Source organism: Coturnix japonica, chromosome 1 (assembly GCF_054131305.1).
Source record: "Coturnix japonica strain WE chromosome 1, WE-NBRP24, whole genome shotgun sequence".
Taxonomy (NCBI): Eukaryota; Metazoa; Chordata; class Aves; order Galliformes; family Phasianidae; genus Coturnix; species Coturnix japonica.
The window spans coordinates 76,126,280-76,148,988 of NC_140663.1; the positions used below are offsets into that span (position 1 = coordinate 76,126,280).

At 51.4% G+C, this 22,709-nt stretch overlaps 2 protein-coding genes across 14 annotated transcripts in view; both read right to left on the minus strand.

The window, feature by feature from the left end:
- The window catches only part of LOC107319873 (apovitellenin-1), a 71,895-nt gene extending 62,440 nt beyond the window's left edge, over positions 1-9,455 (minus strand). The window contains exon 1 of the mRNA XM_085545633.1: positions 9,448-9,455. The gene's annotated coding sequence lies outside the window, so the exon portion shown is untranslated. The remainder of the gene's footprint in view (positions 1-9,447) is intronic.
- The window catches only part of BOC (BOC cell adhesion associated, oncogene regulated), an 88,190-nt gene that overhangs the window by 5,338 nt on the left and 60,143 nt on the right, over positions 1-22,709 (minus strand). For 4 of the 13 annotated variants that reach the window (XM_015875561.3, XM_085545471.1, XM_085545519.1 and 1 more), the window contains 10 exons: positions 13,072-13,245; positions 12,375-12,653; positions 7,413-7,559; positions 6,720-6,863; positions 6,102-6,395; positions 5,036-5,308; positions 4,235-4,533; positions 2,177-2,345; positions 1,360-1,470; positions 744-950 (listed from right to left, as the gene is read on the minus strand). In XM_015875561.3, the coding sequence (XP_015731047.2) occupies positions 744-950; positions 1,360-1,470; positions 2,177-2,345; positions 4,235-4,533; positions 5,036-5,308; positions 6,102-6,395; positions 6,720-6,863; positions 7,413-7,559; positions 12,375-12,653; positions 13,072-13,156 (2,008 nt within the window). In that variant the 5' untranslated portion in view covers positions 13,157-13,245. Of the gene's footprint in view, positions 1-743; positions 951-1,359; positions 1,471-2,176; positions 2,346-4,234; positions 4,534-5,035; positions 5,309-6,101; positions 6,396-6,719; positions 6,864-7,412; positions 7,560-12,374; positions 12,654-13,071; positions 13,246-20,642; positions 20,680-22,709 lie in introns of those variants that run through there. The other 9 variants (XM_085545508.1, XM_015875587.3, XM_085545457.1 and 6 more) reach the window with 4 other exon arrangements.

Sequence of the window (22,709 nt, forward strand, 5' to 3'; positions counted from 1 at the left end):
GGGCTGTGTCTCTCCAGAAAGTGAGGAAAAAACCCAACTATAGAGATGCTTTGGTTGAAGTACAAACACATTTCAGCCATGTGATAGACAGTCTGCTTTTATTTGTCTCTCCCAGTTCCTGTCTGGTTGGTTTAGAAGTCATGTAGCAATAACAGGAGGTGGGGTGGGTGGCTGGATTCAGAGATGCCTGAAATCTGCCCTTACACTCAAGCAGGTACGGGATAGCATCCTTCCTCTGCTGCAGAGAAATTACCTACAAAGATCTCAATGTTCTAAGCCTAAGTCATTTTAACTGAGACATCCTTTTTCTGCTGTTTAAGTTTGGGTAGGTATTTTGCGTTTTAAAGCTGTCCTACTCAGTGATGCTTTTCCTTCTCATGTGAAGTTCAACGGGAATTGCATGCCCATCTGTCTTGCCTCTGGTTACAGAAAGAAAAGTTTTGTCCTATCTAGTAAATTGCAAAAACAAGACACTAATGCCTTTAGTAATTATGTCCCGTAATACAGAAAAGCGTGTACAAGCCTCCCTGAGGGAGGTCAAATCTAAGCTGGTCTTTGAAGCTGGAGAAATGGGAGAAGCATCTGCAGCATTTCCCCATACACCCAAGGCTGGAGCTGGGGAGGCTTTGTACTGCTTACATGTGCCAGGACTGAGAGTGATGTGACAGACAGTTCACCATCCTACAGGGACAGCATGGCTTTCCTACAGAACCCAGGAAGGGGAGAGGAGAACTCCTGCCTACCTTTCTCCAGGTCTGGGATCTCCACAGAGAGTCGAGAGGGAGGAATGTCGCTGGTGGCCAGAACCCAGTCTCCTGACTTCTTCTGTTTCTTATATTCCACACGGAAAGACTGGATAGGAAATCCACCATTCCCACGGGGGATCCAGGTCACATACACGGATGTCTCTGATGCCATGGAGATGGTTGGACGATCTGGTGCCTCTGGAGCTGCAAGGGGTACAGGTGGATGTCAAGACACTTTGAACATGTCTGAAGGATGCTGTAGCTCAGAGGGATGTGGGTGAAGGATGACCTGCATCAACCCACCCACGTGCTGCTCTCTAAGTCCCAAGAGCTCTTAATTAGAGCTCCGATTCCCAAATCCTCACTCCTTTCAGTTTTTGCTCTCCAAATATCTCTTATTGCTGTTTGCATCTCACTCTTTTTCCCTTTTCCAGCTCAAGTAAGGTGTGTGCGACCATCATAGAAGAGACAGCAATGAGAAGTGTGGATGAGGGACTAGAGACAGACATCAGGCCTCGCTGATGTGGGAGCAGTGAGCAGGGGGAGAATGACAGTGGGGACTGAAAATGGACAGATGGGTAGGAGATGAAAACAGGAAGAGCCAGAGCCTTACGGGACAGCCGGCTGTTGTCAGACTGGTTGCTGCTCTGAGTGCTCGTGCCTGGGTCGTCCCTTTGGATTTGCTGTTCTTTGCTGGCAACAATCTCTGGTTTTGGGCGCCGGCCTGTGTAAGATGGAGAGATGCCATTAGGGACATGGTGGTGTGGGTGAGAGTTAATTTTCACTGTGATGAATAAAGAAAATATTCCTAGTCGTGATGCTTATGTAAATAGTCTTTGGACTCAAACAGCCCTGAGGGCTCAAAGTGCTCAGCTTGCAGAGAGGAACTAAAGCGACAGAGGCAGATTTGCTATACCATTAATTGATTTATTTTTGCCCCCACTAACATTTAAGTTTCTAAAACTTCTGATTAGTTTTTTGAAGATCTTGTTGCTATATTTCTGCCTGAGCAGGAGGTCATCAGTCAGCTCAAGGCAGAGCCCGAGAAGGTATGTGAGCAGCCCACACCACAGGGAAGGTTTCTACGAGGGGAATGCCGTGCCCCACACTTTGTAGGGACAGGAAAAGCAGCACAGGGACAGGAGAATTGAGCTGAGAGTTTTGGAGCATCCTTTTGGTGGTACAGACAGCTTGGCACTAAGCAAGCAGGGAAGGCTTGGATTTTCTCTTAAGAACAGATTAGAGAAACACCTGTCAGGAATAAGTCCCAAAGGCAGATCCTTTCTCCAGGCAGAGGAAGGATTAAGCGACCTCCTGACATTTCTCCCAGGCCTATTTTCTGTGCTTCTGCAGGTGTCCAACTGAGACACCGAGAAAGGAATGAGGGCACCCCACTGCCTTAAAGCAAAACACCCCAGGACCGTTTTGACCTTTACCAGTCCGGAAGGTCACCATGGCTGTCTGTCCCTCGCCGGCACAGTTGTAAGCGGCCATCTCCACCTCGTAGAGGCTCCCGGGATCCAGCCTGGTGAGTGTCAGGCGGTGCTGCGAGGCTGGCACATCTCTCACCGCCCAGCTGTCTGAAGCGTTGGCCACCTGCTGGGAGAACAACGAAGGCAATGGACAGAGTTAAGGCTGTGCAGCCTCACCTTGTGTGATTCTATAACGCCCCCTGCAGGCAATGGATGCTGTATGGATGTTTCCCCAGAAAGAAGTGGAAACACGTTTTGTTTTTCAGTGATGTCCCAGCGCCCCATACAAAGCAGGAGGGAAGGTGGGATTCTCTGCCTTCTCCCCAGCAGCAAGGATAATATTTTTGCAGGCAAACACACAGGATGCTGAGGTGACCCGGAGCCGAAAACAGCATTAGCAATGCAGGCAACGCGACAAAACGGAAATGCCAGGACTCAGCCGTATCATTCATCTTCTCCAGGCGTCTGACACTGACTGATTAATGCCTGCCTCATTTTAGTTTTATTCCTGAGCCCGCAGAGCTCTGAGGCCGGGGAGGGGAGCTCTGAAAACTGCTGAGTATCCAGGAAAGAAGAAGTGAAATTCTTCAGTAACAAAGCTGATAACTATATGGCATCTGACTGCCTGCAGGCTGCTGAGATTTTAGGGTCAGCGTGGGAGCAGGGAGAAGAGACATCCGTAGATACTTTGCAGAGGAGAAACAGACCCTTGTCCAGACAATTTTAAGCCTCCTGTCAGAAGGTTTTACTTTCCTCGGCCATCTCTCACACAAAGAGCCTTTTCTTTTGTCACTGAATTGATTCCTTCCCTCTCCGCACACACGCTTTTCCAGTCAGAGATGTTTAAACCAGATCATTATATAACTTGATCCTACAGATCTCTTATAGAAAGAGACTCTTTCTAAACAAGTTTGAGGGTTATTGGGACTAATTCCTTTCCACACAATCCTTCAGCATCCCAAGAAAGAGTCTCCAGCTGAGAATTTGGACTACACTGAAAACATATTACTGCAAACTGCAGTGACCCGCGATGACCTCCACTGCCCTACAGCCCCTTCCAGGTGAAGCACTGAAAAACAAGTAAAATATGGACAAACTCCAGCCTGCAAGCCAATATTGCAAACAGAACTGCTTGTTACATGATACGCCACTGGGGAACAAATCTCTTCTTGGCAGACCCTATACAGCCTGGTGAGGCTTTTGGTATCTTTTGTTTTTGAAACTTGCCCTGTCGTGCTCTTGCATTGGCATCTTCTATCTTTGCTTTAAAGAGTTGTTTAAAGCAGTAGCTTGCTGAAACCCTCAGCCTTAGCTTTGTTTAGAAAGAAATCAGCAATATGGGGGTGTTAGCACAGCCTCCTGTTACACCAGTCAGACAATTCCAGGCATAGGGATACATATAGCCACGTATAATAAGAAATGGTGGCTTGCAGTAGCTGGGATTCCCAAACATACCAGATCTGAAATGTACTCCAAGCCCACTGCAAAACCAATCTTTCTGCTGCAACCATCTGCCTACCCAAAGGAAATACAGGCTTTTTCCCCCTTGCTCACAGTAAAACGACAAGAACTGCTCTATGCCTCAGCAGCAGAATTTTTACCTCATCGGTGCTTTGTTTTGCTGTTTAGAAAATCTGCTGGGTAATGGCTCTGCTTGCACCCCATACTGCTCCATGCACCATGGCATGCCACCAGAAAGTGCTTTGCAGTGCACTGCTCTTCAGCCTCCAGAATAAAGCTATCAGAAAGTGGTAGTTTAGAAGCTTCCCAAAGGAGTTAGCATGGCTATGAGAGCCAGCAAGGCACAGGTGTGTGCACACAGCCTCTTCATTTTGAGGCTGACACACCAATCCCTACCATCTCTTCTTGGATTTGTCCCACTGACACACAGTGCCAGTGAGAAGTGAGTGCCTACACCCATGTCCCCAGCGCACTGCCCACAGGGCATGCAACAAGGCCGCCAGCCAGCTGGAGAACAGCATGGAAGAAAGAGGCAGCAGGGCAAAACAGCAATACCTTGCGATGCTTCACTACATAGTAGAGGATCGGGGCCCTGCTGTCGGGCCGGGGTCTCCACACTAGGTCGTAGCTGTCTGTTTTGGATGTCCGGGGAGAACTGAGGATGATGGGGGCCTCGGCTGGAGACACCAGCTCCTTGTTGGCTGCACACTGTGGAGACGCTGCCAGTGGGGTGGTCGCAGGCTTTGGTGGACTACCTTTATCCAGAGGCAGCTTTAAGGCACCGTCCCTAGAAGGCGGTGTTGGAGGCTGAGCTGAACCCAGCCGGGCATCTTGCCCAGGGTTGAGGGTGGCTCCTGAAAGACAAGATGCTGAGAGTAAATGAGTGGTACAGGCAGGGTTAAATGCACGATCCAGGCTGCAATGAAGACAGAGCTAAGAGAAGCCCCCTGAATCCTCCCAGATGTCTAGAGCTACTGGACCACTGATAACTAAGAGGTATCAGCTCCCAGGTGGTGCTGCCTACTGGGCCTCTCCAGAAAGCGTTAGAAACAAACTGTCCTTCTCCTGGTACAAACACGACTTGACTCACCAGAGCCTCTCCCAGGACAGACCTGGCCCACAGGGGGCTTCCTACCTCTTTGAGAGCCCCTCTGACCCCGGGTAAGTTCAGCAGAGTCCAAGGAAGGAGACAGCATCTCCAAAACTATTCAGAGTGCAGGATGAAGAAAAAGGAAGAACACAGCAGCTCAAACCCAAACAGGAGGGTTACACACCAGTTTTCTCCTCCTCTCTGCTCTTTTGCTGTTCATTGGCCTCTAACACCGAATGACCAAAAGCTTCAAAGGATGGACTCACCTGGCTGGGCCGTCCTCAGCTGCACCATGGCTTGAGCACTTCCGACCTCGTTTTCTGCCATGCACTGGTAAATTCCATCATCTTCGGGCCCCACACTGACCACTCGCAGTGCTCGGCGGGACAGCCGGAGCCGGTGGCTGGCAGAGAGGGGCACGGCATTGCGCAGCCACATGACTGAGGGCTGGGGGTTCCCTCGCACCTCACAGGTGAACTTGGCGCTTTGGCCCCAGGGAATGATCTGCTGGGACAGCTCCATGGTGACCTCTGGGGGCTCTGAATGGGGAAAAGCACAAATAATGATCACCATTTGGCAGGGGGTATGGCATGGTCATGGCTTTGCACTCTCTTTTATGGCAAAGATGAGGGTGAAAGGGTGGATTCTCAACCCTTCCTGCCAGTCCTGCTACCTTGATGGGGTCCCACATGGATCTGGTTTGTTACATCAGCAACCATATGAACCAAGAGGAGAGATGGCCTAAGGCCACCTTCCCCTCTCAGTCACACAGTGACAGCAGGCACCTGAGTCCCACTTTTCTTAGCTGAAACAGTACTCTGCAAAGGTTGCACTTGTGCCAACAACACTTTCACACTTGGATGACACACAATCCATCAAAACATGGGCTTACCCTCCCTAAAGCTTGTAAGAAGGGGAAGGATACGTGGTAGAAATACCGAAGGTGTGGCGTTCTTTCCATTTCTCACCCCACAGAGAGCTTCCCTACTGAAAGAAGTGAAAAGCAAGACTCTCTGATGCCTCCTATACCGACCTCAAATACGTCTGAGATAGAGCCAGTCCTCCACTAAAGAGTGTTGGAGCAAACCCAGTGACACAAGGGACAAGAGATGAGCTCATAGGGAAGCTCCTGGTGGGATCCTGGAAGTAAGCACCTTTCACCCTCAAGACAGAATTTATCCCATCTCCTAGAAACTGGAACCACAGGCATGGCTTGACTTACAATGTGGTTTGTCCAGAGAGATGAAAAGTACAGCGGCACTAGTATTTTTCACTGAAAACAGATGAGAAAGTCCCAGCCCCTCCTGAAACAAGAGCTACAGCAGCACTCACCAAACACCTGCACGTTGTAGAAGATGAATGCTGCTCCAGCCTCGCCAACCCCATTGTCAGCTGTGCAGCTGTAGGTGCCTGAGTCTTCCTCGCTGGTGGGGTCAATCAGAAGGTTGCTGAGCAGGAACCGTGTCTTATTGTACGCTGAGACACTGGAGCCATCTTTGGCCCAGGTGACACGGGGCGGGGGGATCCCACTGGCCACACACTCCAGGATGAGGCTTTGGCCTTTGGTGACGATGATGGTCTGAGCTTCAGGTGGGTAGATTATCCGAGCGGCCTCTGCTGTGGAGCCTGAGAGAAGAAGAGGACGGTGGTAATAGGAAGGAGGGTGTCAAAGCAGGACACAAAGGCTGTTCTTTAAAAGATCTGTGCATGCAGCAAGTGGTTTTGCTGATGGACTAAGGGCCTTTGCTCACATATCACCAAGAGTAAGTCCGAAAGAGGTAAGGCAATCCCAAGGCTGCACACACAAACCCTGGGAGCAGACCCAGGGCAACTCTGCTGTGAGAAATGGGTTTTCTCAGCAGCTGCTAATGTCAGTTCACACCCAAACCCAGCTAAAATAGGACTGGAATGGCTAAGAAGGTGCCATGCAGTGAGAGGAGAGCAACTTACGTCTCACACGGAGCCTCTCACTGGAGACTGAGGTTTTAACCTCCTGTGTCACAGGGTTGTAGGCAGCACATTTATATGTCCCCTCATCCTCCTGGCTGGCATTGACAATCTGAAGGTTCCCAGATGGCATGATAAGGTAATTGTCTGTAGGGAGAAAAAAGGAGATGGCTCATGTCTCAAGATGTGGCACCTGGATGAAACAGTGCCCTAAGAGAAAAGGTGGACAAATGAGAAGGGAAACAATGTGATAACACTAACAGCACTGAAATAAGCTCTTTATGTTCACACATCAGGAGGAAATACGATGCAGCTGTGGGAGGCAGAGTGCTGCAGGTGAAGCTACTTGTAACAAGTATGTATAGTAGATAACAGTGAAGCTGCAGGATTTAAGATTCAAATCTTAAAAATTCCCCCAGGTTCAGAATCATCTTCATCCAGGAACTGGGCTGGAAGAAAACCGCATGGACATATGAAGACTCTCAATGAAGAGCAATGTGGTTCATCACCTAATTCTACTTCCTTTCCCCAGGCTTCCTTCAGCACACTGGTGTTACACCTGACTCCTCAGTCCAAGTGAAGAGGGAACACGTGGAGCCTTGACAAAAACCCTCAAAGTGCCTGTGCTCAGATCAGCCCAAAAGACTAAAGCTGAGGCCATGGGCATGCAGTGAGATAGAGCCTTGCAGTGCTCACCTCGGGAGGCCTCCAGCCACTCATGCTTCACACTGTAGCGGACCTGGGCCTTGGGATGGCTTTCAGGCAGGTCACAGGCGATGACAGCTGTGTTGCCTTCATCCACCTCAATCACGTGAGGGCCATCAAACTTGAAATCCTTGAGATCTGCAAAGGGAGCAAACAACAGGACATCTCAGTTGGCCCAGCACCCCAGTTCATCCTTTCCCCACAGATGTGGGGCTGCTTCGCTGCTGTGCCAGCAGAGGACTGCTCCATCCACAGCAGCCGGGGAAACTGGCCCCATATCAGAGCTGTGTTTTTTTTCTTCTCCTTCCTACAAAGCATATAAATTAAAACACAGCTTCCAGAGAAGCTGCCTGTTCCACGGTTGACGAACTGGGTGTGAAAAATCCTGGCCTCAAAGTGAAAATGGAGCCAACTTACTGCAGCACCGAGGGGCAGCCAAAAGCGCTCCTTCTATTGCTTCCTACTTCCAGCACAGCTGCTGTCCTGCTACCGAGCAGTCAATGCTTTAATCACCATTTTGGGATGCCTCAAGGGCGTGCAGACACTGTGTGGCAGGAGGCAAAAAGGTGTGCAAAGTTGGGAAGAAGGGTGATGGTGAGGAAAGGAACCTTCATAGGCATCACCCCCAGCTCTGCGCATCACCACGACCTCTTCCACCACCTGAAGAGGAGGGCACTCATCCTCTAGCCCTGTGCTATTGGGCACAATGAGGCCACATGCCGTCACCAGCTCAGCCATCCCCTCCGATGGCATCCAGGTGCACAGTGTCAGTGCCCACGGGCAGTTTGGGGAGCTGTGGAACAGAAGGGCTTGTGGAGGGCGGGCTCGGTGCAGCCTGCCCTTGGCAGCCAAGCCAGCAAAAAAATGTGTTTTTGTTCTCCGCGAAATAGAGCAGCGCTCCAAGAGAAAGAGACAACGCTGGCTCCGAGCTTCTCCCACCCACAGTCACGGAAAAGTGACATGAAATTTCTCAAGCAGACTTTCTGATTAAAGCAAGATACTTTATGGGGTTTAAATAAAAACCAGCCCTCTTGGCAGGGTGGCGAGAAAGCCTCCCCGAAGGCGGCGCGGAGGGGCTGTCGGGCGGCTGCTTGGGGAGCGAGTGTTCCCGTGCCCGGATTCGAGGGGAGGGGAGTGGGCCGAGCAGGGGAGAGGAGGTTTTGCAATGTCATAAAAATGATTTGCAGTCGAACATGCTTCATACTTTTGGAATTTCTTGGCATCGTTCAATTAAAAGAAAAAAAATAATAAAATACTAAAAAGAAGGAATAAGGGTGAACTTCAGAAATGCCATTAATCCTTTAAGACAAGCCGAGGAGGGGAGCCATGTTTCCACTGGGTATTAAAGCCAGATGAAGATTAACTCTTAACTTGTGAAGAGCTGGCGGCAACCCGCTCTATTCCAGCAAGGAAAGTTGCTGCCGGGGAGGGGAAGGGTGTCGGGTAGATTCTCCTCTTCGCTTTCCTACTCGATCAAGGAATAAAACAGCAGGAGCCACAGAAATGGAAAGAGGTAGAGAAGAGGCGAGAGCCCAGTGTCTGCCTGCACACATCACACATACTTCCCTGATCAACAAAATATAAACGAGCATCAGGAAAATTAATGTGCGCCTTGGTGGTCTGGATTCATCACAGCCAAATTAAGATTGTGGAGCCAAGGCATAGGCTCCAGCAACTCTGGCAGGGATCTGCACATACACACACGTATGCACACGCGCCAGCCCCAGCAAGCAGCCCCACAGCCCCACCAAGAGCTCTGTCCCCATGTGGGGACCCCTGGGGTGGCCTGGTGGAGGATGGCAGCAGGGGGGTCCTTCACACGCAGCCCCCTGGCAGCTCACACAGCTGCAGATGCCCCTCAGAGGGGACCGGGACACGTGGCTCTGTCTCCCTTGGGCCGCTTGCAGAAAGGACAAAGAAATGGGGCCACAGGGCCCAATAGATGTGGAGGGAGAATTAGGCAAAAGACTGAGAGATTTTCCAATGTGTGGGCATAAAAGCTTCCTGCCAGACTACTGCCCTGAATTCCTGCTTCCTCACAGGGAATGAGCCAAGCTACCTGCCAGTGGGATGTGCCTCCAGGTGGTCACAGCTCCCAGCTGGTTCCCCCTCTACCACACGCATCATGGCAGGGCCACCTGAGGGGACAGCGGCTTCACCCCAAGGGCTTCATGCAGGCAGGAGAAACTGCTTCTCCTTTCCATGGCTGCAAATTCCAGCTGTGCCGGGATAACACGATTTATTATTATTGTTATTTTCTTTTTGCGTGTGGCAGGGAGTGCAAGCAAAGGCCGCTCCTTGTGTCCATCTGCAGCCCGTGAGGAGGCGCGAGGAGGGTCAACCCCACAGCTGCCCAGCCGCTGTCATCAGGAGTGAAACCAGCTGAATCCCGGGGCGGGGGGCCAAACAGCAGGATGGGCGAGACGGATTGGATTAAATGAATGGGAGGCCATAAATAACTCTGAGAAGGAGCAGCAGTAAATAGAAAGCAGGCTCTCAAGGTGCAAGTCCTCTCACTGCCCTCTGGGCAAACCCACGCTGCCCTCCAGCCTCTGGCATCCTGAAGCCCTGCTCTCCCTCAGCTCCCCAGATGTCTCATAGCCCTCATGTCAGCCCTCCAGAGGCTCACAGACCCCACCTGTGTTTTCCTTCTCTCACCTTCTCACACCACTTCTGCCCCCAGGGCCGGACCTCCTGAGCCAGCTCAGCAAATGCTTTTCCAACCTGCAAGAGGCCTCTTCCCTACCAGCGCCTCTGGGGAGCTGTGATCAGGGAGGCCGAGGCAAAGGAAAATGAATGGGGCCAGTTTCAGCAAGCAGCTGCAAACTCCTCAGGGACCCCCAGCCCAACCCCGTGCAGGGTCGTTGCCCATGAGTGCTGCATCTTGGCTTTCCCCACGTGTGAGCCTCCCCACTGCGTCCCCAGGGTGTACAGGCGCTCCTCTCATCCCTGCCTGCTGGGTGGTGCTTTGGGGATACACTACAGCAGGTGCTTCCCTTCGCTTCACTCCTGATTATTTTTTCGGTTTTAAATGTCACGGCTATCGATTGCAGGATAGCTGCTGAGCTGAACACATGGATTTTTCCATGAATACTGTGAATTGCTTGGCTTTTACTACCTTTGGCTGCCTGCTCTGCCAGCCAAGCACTTCAGCATGCTTGTCCCTGTGAGTTACCCCTCGGATCCAAGGAGATCCTGCAGAACTGGGCATGCAAAGCCTGGGACACTCTAGGGTACTTCCTCCAAAGGAGGAAAAAAAGGAGTGCAATAAGCCAAAAGGTTGGCCTGAAGATGTTACCTAAACTCCTTGAAATCTAGCAGGAGACTTTTTCCAGTGACTTCAGAACTGCTTCCAAATTAAACCTAAGCCATAATCTCGAAAATACATTCTTTCCCTCCTGCTTCTTTCATATTCACATTCCAATTTCACTCTTCCATCTCTGAAAGTAATTTCTGGATGAGGCTGAGACTTTCTGAGGTTTCCTTTCAGCCGAGCAGGTGATGGGAAGAAGCCCAAAGGACCAGTGCCAATGCCCATCTGCCAGGTCCTCCCCACAGACCCTGGTCTCCCTCAGACCAGCTCACAGCAAGGACCTATAGGTGAGGTCTGGAGCAGGCATGACAGCCTGTGGTGCATGTGCTACCACAGCCATCCAACTGAGTCCCACCACAAATTGGTGCCCCCTCTTATTTTAAACTACTGCAAAGCCACTGATGTGAGCAGGTTCTGTCTCCATGAACATGAGCTTGGTTATCTGCACCCCCTCAGAAGCCTTCTCTCCTACACCTCCAGCCCCATGTCTTTCCTGGTGCTGCCTGCCCTCTCTTCACCCACAGACTTCCAAGCCTTCCCCATTCAAGGCTGCCATGGTGCCTTTTGCCTAGGAAGACAGGAGATCCACAGTGCCTAGCACAAAGCCCCTCTGCTGCTGTAGGACCTATCTGCTGTTCACCACTGATGCCAGACCCAAGGAGGTGTGTCAAACAGACACGATTTCCTTTAGAAGACAGAGCTGCTGACAGTGGGCTGGAGTGAAGAGAAGAAGAGAAAAGGAAAGCAGCCTAAGAATGAAATGATCAGGCTGAGGAGTTGTGCACACCCAGCTCTCCTAAATGCAAACCATGTCCAAGGTAATCCCATCCACCTCTCCCTCCTCTCCTTCCCTCTATCAGGCCACCAGTGCACACAACGCCCTTTCTGCTCTGGAATGTGTTCTCCGAAACTTAATCTCTGCGCAGAGCTCAGGCCAAATCCCCCAACATATTCAGCCCCGTGACAATCCCCTCCCACCCCACTTTGGAGCGCAGCAACTCTCCTTCACCTCCTCCTCCCACTCAGCCTGGCCTAAACATTTCACTTCTGATTAATGTATCAGTGACAAGCCAATAGCTCTTGGCTTTAAAGCCAAACCAGCCCCTACTTTGCACAAACATCTTCACTTCTGCACTTTCTTAAGGTTTAGCCCCAAGCTCCCCCTGTGCCAGGAAGATGAAGCAGTGCTGTCAGTGCTAAAGGATGGAGGTCTCCGTAGCAAGGACCCAATCCACCAAACACTACACAGGACTCAGAGAGGATCAGACTCTCTGGTGCCCAAAAAAGGGTGGCCCCAAACAGGGAACAGTGGTGAGGACCACGTCAGAAATCCTTAAGCTCAGAAGAAAGGTGGTTCACAGTGACCAGGCCACTGTAACCTTGCAAGGAGAGGAAAAAGCCATGGGAAGGAGGAGATGGCAAAAGTTCGGTGATCAACAGCAACAGGTACTTTCTGGAAAGCATAGGTTATGGCTGGGCCATGACACGACAGCCAGTCCATGGTCTGAAGTGCAACGAAACGGCCTGAAAAGCTAAAGGAGGCCTCCCTTCACGCCAGAGTGAACAAGTGAACTTAGATGAGCCTCTCCAGATGGGTGAATGGAGGCCTGAGTAATGCACAGGATGGCAGAGTTACTCACTAGCTAAGGTGACCACTGCAGGGACACTGGCAATGACTCCTTCGGGCACACGAGCAATGCACTGGTATCGCCCCACGGTGCTGTTGTTGAGAGCTGTGATAATGAGTTTCCCTTGCTCAATGTGGATCCCCAGCACCTCGTCTGATCCATCCAGCTCCTTTCCATTCAGTCTCCAGGTAAGGTTCACTCTTGGGGGGTCCACAATACACCCCAGGCTGACTGGGCCCCCAGGCTTCTGGACGGTGGAGGCAGGCTGCACAGTGACTTGCAGAGATTCACCTACACAGAGAAGAAGAAAGGGAAAGAAGAAAGCCCCGTGAGTCTCAGCAAAAGAAAAGACAGAGGAAAAAAATTGCCAAACTGCTGTATTTGACATTCCCCATCGTTTCTATTTGTGCCTCATGCCCCCCTTGGCACCATACACACACCCTAATCCTTGGAGACATTGATCAGCTCCATTTCTTCGTGGCATCACCAAGCAGTAATGTCCAGCTCCACCTGTAACCTCATCTCTTAACAAGTGTCATCCTGCCAGGGATGCTCGCCCCCTTCAGAATGTAATTGGACATTGCAGCATATCCCATATGCACATGGGAGAAGCCAAGCCTCTTCAGAAAGAAGTGAGATCTTGGGAGCTCAGTTTGCCTCAAGACAAAGCATAAACAAAATGGAACAAACAGATAAAACAGAAACTCACTCAGTTTGGCAAAGCAGCTTGTGGCTGCGAGGAGGAGGCAAAGGATGGCGGACATGGGTCTCTTCTTTCCACGTGTCATTGCCATCCCATGCAGTGTCTCCTGGGGCAGAGGCGCCCAGAGAAGGGTCCCATAAGCTGCCACAGGGGATGTAGTAGAGATGTGGCAGCAGCTTCCTGCAAATGACAAGAGAGACAGTGGCATGAAACTCTCAGACTTCCCTCTGTTTTTCAGCCCTGCCTGGCTTCTTTCTCAGTACTTCTAAGCTTCCAGGGATTCACCAAGCCCATGGCCTGAGCAGGCTGCAGACACTGATACAAGGTGTGCCACACTAATTTAGCATCACACAGAGGGTGGTGACGCACTGGAACAGGTTGCCCTAGGAGGTTGTGGATGCCTCATCCCTGGAGGCATTCAAGGCCAGGCTGGATGTGGCTCTGGGCAGCCTGGTCTGGCAATTGGTGACCCTGCATATAGCAGGGGGTTGAAACTAGATGGTCACTGTGGTCCTTTTCAACCCAGGCCACGCTATGATTCTATGATCACACGGTTTTATTCTAAACTAAGAAATCCAACATATAGAAAGAGTTCAGATTAACCAGTTGGCCTAAAACACACAGCCCATTTTGAGTTTAACAACCCAGTCTGGAAGAAGCACTAGGTTCATCTTTGAAGGCAAAAACAATCTTCAGAACTTGAAGCCCAAAGCCACCCATCACAGATCAGATTTCTGAGAGGAGTTGCACATTGCAGGAGCTGTTAAGGAGAGATTGCCACGAATGAATGCCAAAGCAGACTAGGGGGATTAAGGAGCTAAGTGGCTGCACCCACACACACCTCAGATGTCAGACTGCAGTCAGTCTGAATTAAAGGCTAAGGGCTAAAGCTGAAGAAAGATTTCCCCCCACAGACATCGTAAAATGGCGACAGGATTCTGAGCACCCTCCAGCCGTGGCACCAAGATGGATGTCCTGTGTGTCCCTAAGGAGTTTCAGAATTGTTCCTTCTACATTGGAAGAGGAGATGAGAGACCAGGCTGACTAAAGCAGCTGGCCCAAACTGCAACTGTCACATTGCCTGCTCCCCCTGCAGACACACATGCCCATTACCTGCAGTTACCATCCTCAAGAGCACGTGCACAGCAGCGTTTCCTATTTTCACCATGGTCAATGTTTGAGCCATAAGGAGTTTGAACTCATCCTTTCATCCCCACCTCAGTCAAAAAGAAGGGTCAAATCCTTTCAAGTACAACCTCTAGAGGTAGAACTCCTGAAGCACAAACTCCCAGAAACTCCTGCTGAGATGCTCAGGGAGTCATTCAAGGTAAGCTCCATTTGCTGGCACACAACTCCTGAACTCAGGGAGCTCTCACCAAGCCACTTTGCTGGTGGTTCCTAAAGGAAGCAAAGCCAAGCAAACCGGCCTGCAGCTGAAGCTTTGGGATCAGCTGAAGTCATATTGCAGCTACCGTAGCCCACAGCTCAGTTACCACTGTGGGTAACCACCACCACCAAAGCGATAACACAACTTCCTTCCCATGTGCCTCAGCCTTCCCAGCATCATTTTCTTCCCCCAAAGAGGGAAGAAAGCCTCAACAATTTGTCTTTGAGGAGTTTCCCCCATTAAGCAGCACACGCTGTGGTATGAGATCCTTTAGCTGTCATCTTGGAGAGCATCTGAGTCACTGAAGTTAAGTTCTCCACCTAAGATGGTCACCAAAGAACCCTTAGTTACACCACAGCTGTCTCAGCCAAGCTACCACTGACCAGGCCTAACATGAACATGCACTGGTGTTCCACCTTAGCCTAGAAAAGGTTTAAAAACTGGGTTTCTACTTCACTCTACAAGGTATTATGGAGATTGAAAGTCTTCCACCAAACCAGAAGAACATTTCTGGGATAGACCTTAAGCCCTGCTCCTCAGTGCTGGAAGCCTACAACGCAAAGCTGACTCACTTGCCGTATCTGGACGAGCTTGGCAGCAGGATGGAAAAATGTTGGACAGGAAAGAGTTGCTCCTTGGAGTCCATACTGAGGGTGGGGGAAGGTAAAGAGGTTCCCAACCAGACCTCCCAGCAGCAATGCACTGCTCAGAGCCTCTGGCCAGAGAGAGAAAGCCAAAGGCCTAATGGACCCTACATGAGCAAGGACCACCCATGCACATGGACGCCATGACCGGACTGGCTGTCCCCAGTCTGTAGAAAGAAGAAGGGCAATAGGTGGGGGGAGAGAAAAAAAAGGGAGATCACAAAATTTGGCCAAAGTGCCAGGCAGATTAAATAGTATTCAACGGAGGCCGAGGAGAGAAGGTGTGTTGCGACAAGTGTATGGTACCTCCCCAAACCTCCAGGCAGAACATGAGCTCTAAATAGGGACATGTGGCCATTTCTTTCACAGCTGAGTGAAGTACAAAAAGTAAATGGCCGGCATAAAAATAATGAGGAAAATGAATGAAAACATCAATTCCAAAAGGACTATTAGGATCCGGGGCCAGATTTCGAAATTCTCAGCTTCCACAATTGAAGCCAGATTTTCAAAAGCATTCAGTTCTTGACATGCTGAGCTCTCCTGAATAGGCAACCAACTTATTTCGACGCCTAAATGGGAGCTGACCTCTTTTGAAAGCGCTGCCCTTAAGCAGCCTGCAGTAGTGCAGAGCAAGGCACTTTATTAACCGGGCAGCTTGCGAGCTGCCGGCAGCCCCGCGCACGCCGGGAGCGGCGAGGAGCTGAGGTGGCCCCCATTTGCTGGCACTTCTGTGGTCACTCCCACCTCCCACCTCTGCTTAACTGGGTAAAGAAAGGGTTAAAGGTGCTGGAAGGGCTTCGCTGGGGAAGGGGGGGAATTATTTACTTATTTATTTTTAATTCTTTCCTGTCAGGTTAAAATAACAGTTTCCTGTCAGGGGAGTGAAGGCTCGAAGTCTCTTTCAGAAGGCCCAGTAAATCAAAGGAGGGGGCCATTAGGAGAGCAAAATTAACGAGAGCTTTGTCAGATTGGGGGGTGTAAAATCTGTCGGCTTCGCTTCCCGCCCCACACCAAAGGCCCCAGAGGAGGGAAGGGAAAGGCAGAGGTGAGGCCTTGAGAGGGGAGAAAGGCACACGGGGGTGGGGGGGTGAAGGGGGGAAAGGCTGCAGAGGAAAAGGGACCTGAATTAGACACAGGCAGCAAGAGAGGTGTCTGCTGATTAGAACTGAAGGTTTTACTGAGGAAATGCTGCCCACAGCCCCGAACCCCCTCCTGCTTAACAAGGGCCGGGCCGGCAGCCCTCATTACAGCCACACCACCCGTGATTTACAAGGCCCCAAATGGAAAACAGGCCCAGCCCGCTGCCCAGCTCCACTAGCAGGCAGCAAGGGCTGAGGGAATGCAGGCGGGGAAAGCAGTGACACCGCAGGCCGGGGGGGAGGCCTGCGGGGCTGGGGCCAGATGGGGACGTGCGGGTGATGCCGGGAGATGGCCGCAGCTGCTTCCAGCAGCAGGTCAGGCTGGGACAGCGGAGCTCCCAGCTCGCTGCTTGGGCTTTGGGACTGCTGCTCTTCAGAACAGGCACCTTCCACGGTATAGCAGGCTAACGTTGCTTGTGATCATTAGGTTTTAATACGAGACAACGGTTTTTAAAGTTGTTCCATAGAGCTTAAAGCACTGAAAAGGAAGACTCAAAAGGAAGGAGAGCCACTGTATCCAGTTGCTTCAGAAAAAACAAGGCCTAAGAGTGAGCAGAGGAAGCCCACCTAGAGCAAGGGCACGCAGCAAAGCAGGGCTGGGACCCCCACGCACTGACCACACCACCTCACGCCATTGCACTACACTGGCTGCTGCGTGAAGGGATCTAGGAGGGATGTGTGGCAGGAGATAGGTTAACTACTGTGAGGATCCCCTCGGCCATTCCCACACTGGGCCTAGCAGGCCAGCCTCGCTGCCCCTCGACGTGCCCTAAAGACGGTGCAGGCTTGGAGAAGGCCAAACTCCCAGAGAGCAGGAGAACCAAGCCACGGCCTTTCTTCACCATCACGCTCCCTCTATGCCCCGACACTTAATTTCCCTCCTCTCCCCCGGCCCCCCCTCTATTCTGAGTAAATTCAATTTGACAACCCTGCTAATTGGATAAACGCTGCTCCCTGCTCTCCTTTAAGGCCGCCCGCTTTTCTCTGCTCGTTTTCCGAGGGCGATTGTGGCTGTTCTTTAACACGAATTCCATCTGCTTTATTTCTCCTCTGCCCATTCACGGCCCCTCTTGCATATGTATGAGGGGCTGCCCCCCCCCCCTCCCCAGCTCCCTCCCCCGGCCCCCCCACCCGTCTCCCTGCCCTCTCCCATTGCCCGGGACAATAACCCCCCAAATGCCCCCTTCTCCCACCCCGGCCCCTTTTTTCGCTTTAGATAAACACAGGCAGTGTCAAGTGTGAGGAGTGGGGGGGGGAATGGGGTTCAACTGCCAGTCAAGCCCCGGGCCCTCAATGAAGCCCGGAGGCCCATCCTAATCTGCTGCATGCTTGCCATATGGGAGCTGTGTTGCCCTGGGAAACACTAACAGGCAGAACGGAGCTTAATAGAGTCCATATTCATTGTAATGCAGTGAAATGGCTCGAGGGACTATTGCCCCTTGGGTCTGTTTTCATTCTTCTGCTCCCCCTCTTTCTTCTCTCCCCCTCTCCCTTTTCCTCCCCTCCCCACCCCACACCCCCTTTCCCTTTCTTCCTTTCAAAAAGCCCCTTCCCTGGAGAGCTCTAATCTGGAGAGGCTGGGGGCTCCCGGAGGGACGGCCCGGCCAGGGGGAAGGGGCTGGGGTTGGGGGAGAGACGCGGGCAAAGCAGCTGGCAGGATGCTGAGCTCCCACTCAGGGGGCAGGCGGTGGGCAGCCAGCCCTGCTGGCACGGGTTGCGGACCCCGGTGCCTCCGGCCTGGCTGGCAAAACACGGCACCAGCAACACAACCCTGGGCGCAGATGGAGCGTGCTGAGCAGCCTCTTCAGAGACAAAGTGTGCCCAGCAAACAGATGTTGTTGCTGCAGCATGCTGGCTGTTGTGCTGGGGAAGGCCGCCCCTTGTGGGGTGCCCTGCTGAAAACCCGCAGCTGAAGCATCTTTGTGGCGGGGGCACAACAGAGAAAGCAGGACAAGGATAAGCTGTGAGCACAGGTGTGACATGCTAACCCTTAGAAGCTGGAATTTAAGGCATCACACCACTCATCTGTCAGCCTCAGTGCCCTATGCACACCTTACAACAACAATATCCACTTCACCACATCACCATTACAGCCAGAGACCACTGTCAGGGCAGGCTCAGCTGCTGCACAAAACAGGGCAAACCTCATCCCAAGCACTAGGTACTTCAAAAAACAGGCCAGGATCACTTCTTTATTTAGGATGTTTGATGCAATGGATACCAAAATACATGCATCTACACTTTGTCCTATTTGTTGAGGCTGAGCAGCGTATTTGCCTGCCCATAGCCCTCAGCTCAGACATGTCCTACCACGCTCCTGGCCGCACCTCCATAGAGACAGCACTGCACAGGGTGGCTGACATGGTCTTCAGGGCTGCAAGAGCAACCCTGAGCAGGACACCAGGCCCCCACTGTCCCCCTCCACCGCCAGCCATGGAGAGTAGAGCACTGCAAGGGACAGCAGCACCCACCGGGAGCCGTCATCACGCCGGCACAGATGTGCCTGTGGCTAGTTTACACTAGTCAGGGAGCTGCTTTTGTTTTCCCATTCTCATCCTCCCAAACGAAAAAAAAAAAAAAAAAAAAACACCAAAAAGCAACAGAACTCAAGAGTCTGAGGTTGAGGCTTTAATTGCTGCTTGGGTTAGGGAGAGGTCAGCGGAGAGGCAGGCCCAGCTGAAACAGGGAAATAACCACTGGGAGAAGCGCTGAGAGACACCAAAGGGAAGCGGGGACGGAGGTGGCAGAAGCACAAGGCAGGAAAACTGAACAGAGCTGAGCAACTCAAGGGCAATGGCTTGGGGAGATCCAGGTAGGGAAACTGCTGTGCTCAGATCACAGCCAGCTGCTTCTGCGTGTGCTTAAACATGAACCTCCTTCCCACTCCACATTTCTAAAACAAATTCTTTGTCTAGAAACAATAGAAAAATCTTCAGCGTGTCAAATTAGGTACAGTAATAGAGTGAGAAAACAAACAGAACCCCCAAACCAGAAAAGCCCACGGAAACCGCCAGTGACAAACTGTGACGCTTGTTCCTTGGGGCGAGTGGCAATGGGAAGATCTGATGGAGCAGAGAGAACCCTCAGAGGATATCCTGGCTTTGGAGCCTGCGCTCAGGGTGTAGCTGGGGAACAAGGGCACCTACAACAGCTGCAGTGTTAACAGCGAAAAACAGACTGAGCTTATGTGAAACACATGTCGGAACTACCTGCTAAAATACTGCATCCAGAAGGTCATAGCAGGGGATTTGATCCGGCCGCCTCCAAAACCAGTGTGATCTTTGCCATGACTTCAATGGGAGCAGGCCCAGAAATTGCATTAACAAGTGCAAGGCTCGTTTAACACAGTTGACATCAAAATCCAGAAGAGCATACAAAAGAGACAGGACAAAGTACTCGCCAGTACCGTCAATACAAAGTTTAATCCCCAGATGGCTGGCTTTAGAGGCATCCCCATCACCACCATAAAGAAAAACTGCCTTCTCGCTTGCACTCCTTTCAGCAGTGACTTGTTGCTGGGATGCAAAAGAGCACAAGCCCATTTTTCTTGGCCTTTGAAGATTGTATTTAAGAGGGTTGTTGTTTTTTTTGTGTGTGGGTTTTTTTTCCACTCTTTTTTAAAAAAGTTTAGGAATAAATGGGAGTTTTTACTCTCCATTGCTGTCACTTTAATACTTTTCACTACCAATAACCATGTTGGTAATTGGAGCAGGTCAGAAGCCTTTAGGACCCACTGCTGGGTCACATTTGCCCTGGAAGGCATGTCAATACTCCAAAAAACACAAGAGGAAGCTCAAGGCCAGGGGAAATAAAGGGTAGGGATGAGTGCCTGCTGAAAACACCCTGGCAGTACCAAGTGCATAGGGGGGGCACAGGGCTGCCCCAGGCCTGCCATGACTATCCCAAACCCTGTGACATGTGTCACCTGCAGCAAGGCAGCATTAAATGATGGACTGCCCCATCCCGGAGAATGAAACTGCCTCATAGCATATTAGTTTAAATTATTTTTGTTAAGGTAATATCTACACGCCTTTTGCCTCACTTCTCATCCTGGGGAATAAACACACCTTGCTGAAAATGATGGCACGCTTGAGGACAGTGACCCAAACACGGGCAGGGCCAGCACGTGGTTTCTCCATCTCCAAGATGGGATGCTCCATGACAGAAAGACAACAGGGAGGCTCACCTGCCCAGCCAGCAGCACAACGCAGGCTCGCTGTCAGCCAGCTCCTCGTCCTGCATCCTTTTCCTTTCACACTTGCATTGAGAGGGCAGGCACAGCCTCCAAGCCACCTCCCCAACCCCTTCACACAATGAGCACCAGCAGCAATTCCAGCTGCAAAGTTTGCTTTCCTTGACACACAGTTTACTTTCTCCATTCCCCCGCATCCCGCCCCTGCCACTTACCCCTCACTCCAAAAAGGCGCTCTCAAACAGGCTTAAGCTTTAAACAAATAAGGGTTTGGAAAGCAGCAGCCTGCTCCCGTTTCCCTCCCCACCGCCCCTGCTCTCTCCCCCACCCCCCGCCTCCAGCTCGGAGCAAGGGCGCAAGCAGTGCTGGCAAGCGCTGCGCAGGCACAGAAAACAAACACGTGGAGCCGAGCCAGCTGTGAAGTTGGATTTGGCGCACGCTGTTTGCAAAAGAAATAAAAGCACATGGGAGAAGGGGGAAGAGGAGACGGAGCAGAGCAGAGGGAGCTGGGGGTGCCCCGGCCCCAAGGGAAGAGTGCGAGTGTCTTACAAAGGGCTGGAAAGCACACGAGTGGGTTTGGAGGGAAGGATGTTCTGCTGCAACATGTGAAAAATAAACATGTTGTTACCTCCTGTTGCTTTCAGCCCTCTCGACCTGAGGCTTTCCTATTCCCCAGGGCTCATGGTGCCAGGGGGCCAGCACGGGGATCGCCAAACCAACCTTCCCCATTGCCTCGGCAGAGATTACATGCGTGGAGAGCACGCATTCACCCTAATCCTCATCATCAGCCTTTTTTCCTATCCCCTTCTCCACTGTCCCTTTCTGAAAGGGCTGCAGACAAAATATTCCTCCTCTTACACCCCAGCTCCCCGGGGATGCCGGTGGGGGTATTATTCTGCTCTCACCGGTATGATCCAGCCGTGGGAACGGCACTCGCAAGTGTTATTAGAGAGTACCTATGGCCTTAAGGCAATGCCAGTCCCACGCCAGCTTTCCTCCACCTCTCTCTCTCTTCATCAAGTGGAAACTAAACAGAAGCCTCTGCCCTTTGCCTGGTTTGGGGTAGAATCTAACAATTTGATAGAATCTGCCTGTGGCTTCCACCAAAAGCCATAAACCCTAGAAAGGCTTACGGCTCTCCAGGAGAGACCCTGAACAGCCCTGGCTCTCAAAAGGCTCCCATCTACACTGGGGACAGCCCAGGTTGGCTACTCAGCCCCCACAGGCAGGTTTTCCATCAGCCTCGTCACCACAGAATCACAGAATAGCAAACCCCAGCTGTTACGAGTGGTAGGCAGATGAACAGTATGCACCAGACAGCTTTGGATTCCCAGGTGAGAGGTGCTAGACAGGTATGCAGTCTTATGATTTATACTGCTTCCTGGCAGCCCCGGGACTTCTGGATTATTAAGATCCAGATGTCAGCATCCTGGGGGTACAGCTTCAGCAAGTGAAGCAAGCAGGGAGGGGCAGGCTGATTACAACAAGAGAAGAAAACACAAATTTGCACCACACACAAAATATTGTGGTTAAGGGAGACAACATGCAAGAAGATTATTGACAAGAGAGCAGGATAACTCAACAGGGTTTGTCAGACTAAACTTTCCATACTCACAGACTTCAGGGAAATTTTTTGTCAAGCAAACATTTAAACATCCAGCTGCCAAGAACTAAGTAAACAGAGAAGGAGAAACAGCAGAGTCAACGTGCCACCATATGTAAATGCCCCATGACTGGGCACTGCAGGCTACCCAAGCCCATCAGCTGGCACTCATGAAGCCCAGAGCTGAGCTGTGGCAGTAAGACCTACCACCAAGGTTACTGAACAAGAAGCAATTCACACCTTCCAAATATCCTCACAGAGTCTGGCAGGTGTGGGTACAGCAGTTTCTGTGGGTTAGTGGATGCTTTCCTGCATCTCGCGCATACACATGCAACCACCTGGGCAAGTGAAACGTAGCCCAACTCCATACTGAAGGGCTCTACTATTGGTATCACACAGCCATTTTCAGTCCCCAAAGCCTGTGGTACTCATTACCACGCTTAAGAGCCAGAGACCTACACTAAATCCAGGTCAGGGGTACTGTGGCACCCAAGCAAGCAGAGCCTGGGAATAGTATCACATAGCTGCCACAGTATCCCTGTGCTACACTCTAACACACCCCTGATGTTTCCAGGCGTAAGCAGGCAAATCAGTAGAGCACCAAGCCATGGGGATGAGCCAGCTGCAGGAAACACTGTACTAGGTGTTGCAAGGCTGCACAAAGGCTACAACCGCTCTA